The sequence below is a fragment of the Zeugodacus cucurbitae genome, chromosome 3, assembly GCF_028554725.1.
Source record: "Zeugodacus cucurbitae isolate PBARC_wt_2022May chromosome 3, idZeuCucr1.2, whole genome shotgun sequence".
NCBI lineage: Eukaryota > Metazoa > Arthropoda > Insecta > Diptera > Tephritidae > Zeugodacus > Zeugodacus cucurbitae.
The window spans coordinates 73,287,164-73,293,163 of NC_071668.1; the positions used below are offsets into that span (position 1 = coordinate 73,287,164).

The 6,000-nt window shown below is 35.0% G+C and overlaps 1 protein-coding gene across 1 annotated transcript in view; it reads left to right on the forward strand.

The window, feature by feature from the left end:
- Aper1_10 (protein obstructor-E) overlaps nt 1-5,686 on the forward strand; it is a 42,141-nt gene extending 36,455 nt beyond the window's left edge. Inside the window, exons 5-6 of the mRNA XM_011190118.3 lie at nt 4,935-5,331; nt 5,415-5,686. Coding sequence (XP_011188420.1) covers nt 4,935-5,331; nt 5,415-5,565 — 548 coding nt within the window. The 3' untranslated portion in view covers nt 5,566-5,686. The remainder of the gene's footprint in view (nt 1-4,934; nt 5,332-5,414) is intronic.
- The last annotated feature ends 314 nt before the right edge of the window (nt 5,687-6,000 follow it).

Here is a 6,000-nt window from a genome sequence, read left to right on the forward strand (position 1 = left end):
ATTGCATGCAACAGCAATATGAGCAATGACAGGATGTAAGTGGCTAAAAGCAACAACAAATACAAATAGTCGTGGTTTAGCAAACAAATAAACAAACAAACATACAAATATTTACATATTTGCACAAAACTTTATTAACACACACACGCACGCACATGCACACGCATCTTTATGCTGACAGCTATAGCAATATGCTTGACCACTTGCTTGCTTTGCAGGCTTGCTAGTTTGTGTGTGTGTTTTTGTATTTGTTTTTGCATATATTCATATTTCGATTTGCATGCAATCCCCTTGCTATGCTCCTTTGGAAATTGTGGTCACTTGCAGTTTGTTGTTCATAACACATTGACAGCCAAGTAACAGGCTGTGAACAAATAAACAAAAGAGATTACATATGTGAGTGTGCATGTGTGTGTGCTTGGTGGAGAGAGAAATGACCGACGCTTAGACTTGCTCAGGCAAAAGTTGAGCATAGAAAAAGTACATATATATACACATTGTTATAAATATTTGATATACATATATCCATATTGATAAATATTTGTAGCATGCTTTTAGGCGCTACTAAGAAATCGTTAGAATAAATTGATTTTAAATATAAAGAGTTAAATAAATTGAATTCTTTTTGTTGTTGTAATAACAATTTCAATGGAAAAATCGTGGAAAGCATTTTATACTATAAATAAATTATATGAAATAATTATATTTTTTTCCAACATATTTAGTGTCTGTGAGACTATTTTACTTTAAGAAACTCTCTAAAAAGCTGTAAAACTTGCAGTTAGTTAGTTAAATAAATTCTTTTCAATTTTCAGTTGAATTAAATTTTTATATTTACTACTTGCTGTCCATTTTTGACCGATTAAATTTTGATTGTAGATTACATAGCTAAACAAATTGTTGATAAAATAACTGGCAATTTTGTAGCAATTCTCTTGCGATTGAATAAAAAATATTGAATATTGAATTTCATAGGATTTTATTGATTCGTATTAAGGTTATTTGAGTATTGTTAGGATATCCAGGAGTCAACGATAATATTGGGTTGAGGTTAAGACTGACAGCCGAAGGTTTAAAGTATTTTATCTCGCTTTAGTGTCAATTTATTCAAATAAAATTCAGTTTAATGTTAAATGAAATATTTTACTAATCAATAGCATGCTCCGTGATAAGTTTTGCAGACATTTGTAAGTGGATTTTTCCACTTGAAAAAATTGCCTCTAACTGCTCAAGAGAGCGGATAACTGTTGGAAGCAAATTTCATTGTTTCTAAATATTTTTGTGAGGGAACAAAATGGAGATGTTAAAGCTGGTGAGTCATTTGGTTAGCAAACTGGTGCTTCAAAGTAAGATTCTTAGGCTTTATTCAGTAAACTTTTTGACATTTGTTTACGAAAGTTAAATTACATTTTAAAGGTTTTCAGAATTTAAAATTACCAATTAGCGCAGTCTTAGGTTGATTTATTGCTTATTCTCTTGTCTCCCATCAATGTTATAAATATTTCGTAAGAAACGCAAAATTATTGTTACTTTAGAGTTGAAGAACTAATAGTAAGAAAGTACTAAGAACTCTTTTTATCAGATATTACATACTAAAATTTGCTCATAATTTTCCTAACTCTTTCAACCTACAATATGAGGACATATATGTAGATAATCGACGGAATTACTGTTTCAAATGTACATCGATTGCTGGTCGACCACCTGGTATTTTTATATTGTATGGTGTACGAGATGTGTTCAAAAAATAACGGGAATTTTTTAATTTCCAAAAGTTCAATTGTCACGATTTTATTATGCTGATACATGCCCCTAAATTTCCAACTCTGTTAATTGCTAATTAAGGTTAGGCGTGTCACACTTCATTGCTTGTTCGTAAATTCTCGGACAAAAGCAGTACTTAACGACGCTCTTGCCTCCATAATCGCCGTGACGTGTGACTTTTTCATTTTTCTAAAAATAAAGAGAATCTTAAGGTACCGTCATTTTGCAAACATAATTACAGGAAATCGCTGAAAGTTATCCCATTTTTTTCAATAGCGTTTTTAGACAGCCAAATTACTTAATCAATTAAAAATTTTATTTAAAAACCCTCTTTAGCCTTTTACACTGCCGGTTACTCGATAACCGATCAGCTGTTATACATTTTTGTTTTTGCTTTTCCTTAGAAGTTAGTCAGTTTCATCAGCTGATTAATATTTTTTTTAGCTGCGACATCTACCGTAGTTTTTTGATAAAAAAAATTCAGCCAATCGCAGACAAAGAACTACGATATACGTCTTGCAGAGTTGCATTTGATTTTCAAGTCGATTAAAATTCAATTAATTATATGTAAATGTAGATTTTATTTTGTATGGTAAATCGATCTTAATAAGCGTTTTAATTGAGCAGAGGCCGGTTAATTGATCAATTAGCTCCTGTCTAAAAACGCTATAAGACATAACTACACTTCGAGTCTCGATTAAGTTAATCAGATTATTTCAAATGATTCCCATTATCTTAAGCCGACTTAAGCGGCTTTAATATATCGTCACTAGGGATGCAAACATCGTGAAATGAAACATCGATGGTTCGATGTATCGATGTTTCTTCAAAACCCATCGAAATCAAAAACATCGGCCATTAAAACATCGAAACATCGATGTATTTTTGAATATTTTTAACTTATTTTAAATTTAGTGTGAAAAGCTAAGGGATACAGAAGCATAAATAAATGAAATGTAGTACGCCTTAAGTTGATACATTTTATTTTACTTAGCATTATATGTCTGTTAAAGTTTTTTCTCAATAAATAACAGAATTTCAAAACAACGATATGGAAAATTTTTTCACTGTCATTTCTTTTCAATTTTACTTCTGCGTGATAGTTGCCCTGGGTTTAGAAAACAGACGTTTACTCGGCACTGAAGAGGCTCCTCAACCTTCCGTCCCTGTAATTGTAGATAAATTTGACAGCTTACATTTCACCTTTTGGTGGACCAAATGTTTATTCTGGTTCCAAACATCAAACGAGTATTCTGTTTCACACTCATCCGAAGATTCCGTTGTATCAGCGCGATTAATTTTCTATGAAACAAAAAAAAAGTATTTCCTTTAGCCCTAGCATCTTTAAAATGAAGTAAAAAATCAAACGCAGTAGCCTACGCCAGAAGTAGGTCCAAGCGCACATTCCCTTAACGAATTCTCCGTATATTACAAAAATCTAATTCCAATGTAATAAAGCGAATCCAAATAGAGGGTTTCGGGTTAATACCCGAAAAAGTGTGAAGGCGTGAAGTAAAATTTTTATATAAAACTTCGACATAAAACATCGTTGAAAGTGACATCGATGCATCGATGTTTTTAGAATCGAGACATCGATGGCTAACATCGATGGCTAACATCGATGGTTTTTGACGAAAACATCGATGTTTCCAAAAACATCGATACATCGTTTGCATCCCTAATTGTCACAGATATATGTATTTAGTAACATTTGTCTCAATATTTCTAGATTTTCAATTATTACTACATTAAGCAGGGCAGAGATGCTTTTGCTCAATAGCTCTCGTTTTTTATTGAGGACCACAATTTGTTGACCGATTAACATACATTCTGTAAAAAAAAAATTTATTGCCAACACATAAACCTCTCGCAACTTACTCAGCCGCTCAGCTGCATGCCTCAATGCTTAGCCTATTTGCCGCACTAAGTTATTTGTTTATTTTACAAATTTTACTGCAATATTTTTATTAACGCAATGCATTATGCTCAAATGTTGCCAATGATGATGCTGCGACACTCTTCTTACATTGTTTTGTGGTTGTTGTTTGTCTCTATTTGTTCTATTGAACTACAAATAATATGCAATTTGTTATTGTTAGTTATTGTTGTCTCGAAACCGGTTATTGTTGCAATTTAGTTGCCAACACACCGCACACAGTAAAACAATAAAAACAACCTTGCAATAAAGCTGTCAAGCGGTTGCAGCTCAAAGCTAGCGCTCTCTTGCTTCACTTGTCCATACTCAGCCGCTTTTTACTGTTTTTAATTTGAGCGCTTTTGCTTGGTCATTCACTTGTGACGTATGATGAGTCGTGTGTGTATGTGTTTGTTATATACAGATATACGTACGCAGCTTCATATAAGCTTTAAGCGCCCATAAATATGCTACACTTTAGTGAGTTTTCCTTTGTTTTTGTTGTTTGCATCCTTGATGCGTAACGTTAGGAAATACGAACTAGCGGTACATTTTTTTGCATTTTTGAATTTTTATGTTGTTGTTGCTGTCCACTATGTCGTTTTTGTTGCTTATCTGACGCGTTTTTGTTATACTGTGTTCCAGCCCAAATTTGCCATAAACCAACAAAAAGTGTTATAACAACAACAAAAAGACCGTCCAGCTTTTTTCAGTTTTATTGCTAGAAAATGAAGAATTAAAAACTGCTGTCACATAGTCTTTTCTAATGGTCCACTCCGTAAGGGTTACGATGACTTATTGTTTCTGACAGTTCTTTGCCGCAGCAATTGTCGTTCGTTCCATCGTTTTTGAAGTGTTTCGGTTTTTGCGAGCATTCATTGACTTCATTTCTGGCAAATTGGGGGATTGGGCTTTCAGTTTGAACTTAACCTCACAATATCACCCCCTTGGTAATATTGTGAAGTATTTCTTCTGGCATCGCCTTATATAGAGAAGCTTACATGTTCGATTGAGTTCATGCCTTCGGTTTCTTCGTAGTCTAATCAAAGTGAGACCTCATAATGATTCTCATCGCTATCTGGTTAAGCTGAACTCTTATAACTAACTGATTGGTCTCTTGACCGCAATCGTCGATTCAATATACCTCAATATTTGATTTCAGATCTGAATATAGTATATAGCTTAGTTATAGTCTCAGTTTCAATATCTTTATTAGAATCTTCAACTAAATATTCCCCATCTTTTCACCCCACAGAGACCCCACAACCCTCACAACATTGTCCACGCAAGAATGGCTACTTCGGCCACGAAGAGAAGGGCGTGTGCGACAAGTTCTACTACTGTGTCGATGGACAATTCAACATGATCACCTGCCCCGTGGGTCTGGTGTTCAATCCCAAAACCGGCATTTGCACATGGCCCGATGAGGTTGGCGTGAAGGGTTGCAATTCGCAGGATATTTTCGAATTCGAATGCCCCAAAGTGAATGAGTCAGTGGCGGTTACACATCCACGTTATGCCGATCCCGATGACTGTCAGTTCTTCTATGTGTGCGTGAATGGTGAGATACCGCGTCGCAACGGCTGCAAACTGGGACAGGTGTTCGACGAGGAGAAGAAGCACTGCGACTGGTCGCGCAATGTGCCCGAATGGTAGTTAAAAAAAAACGATATTGAATGCAAAATTTGTAGATATCTTAGGTAAATATTTATTGACGCTTTCATTTTCACTGCAGCGCCGACTGGTACAAGGGTCGTCTGACCGACGCCGAATTGGAGGAATTGGAGAATCCCAAACCGAAAACCAAGAAGCCACAACGCACACGCGGTCCATCGCGACGAAAGCCCACCAAGGTGACGCACGTTGAAGAGGAGGAGGAGGAGTAGTGGCGTTGCTGGTGTTTAAAGCCGACAGCTACGCGCTCATAGCTTTAAGTTCTTTATTTGTGTTTGTTTTGCCGTCGTTCGAAATTCGCCAATAAAAAGCACGACAGAATATTTCTATAAAGTGAAATGTGTTTCTATGAATTGTACGGTCATTTAAGTACCAAATAAAAAACCCATTCCAGCGCCTATTAGTATGCAGCGTTTAAGCATTGTTCCTGTATTCATACACACACACACACACAAATAATAATATTTTCATTATTTTTATATTGTCAAATTATTCTTTATGACTTGGGGTAAATTGTGGCGTGAACTTTATTGCGATTTTATTTGCAATCGTAAATTCGATCATTCTCAATATTATTGACATGCTCTTTAAATTTGTTTCCTCATTTTTCTCCATCGCAATTTTTGTTTATAATCAATTGTTAAATG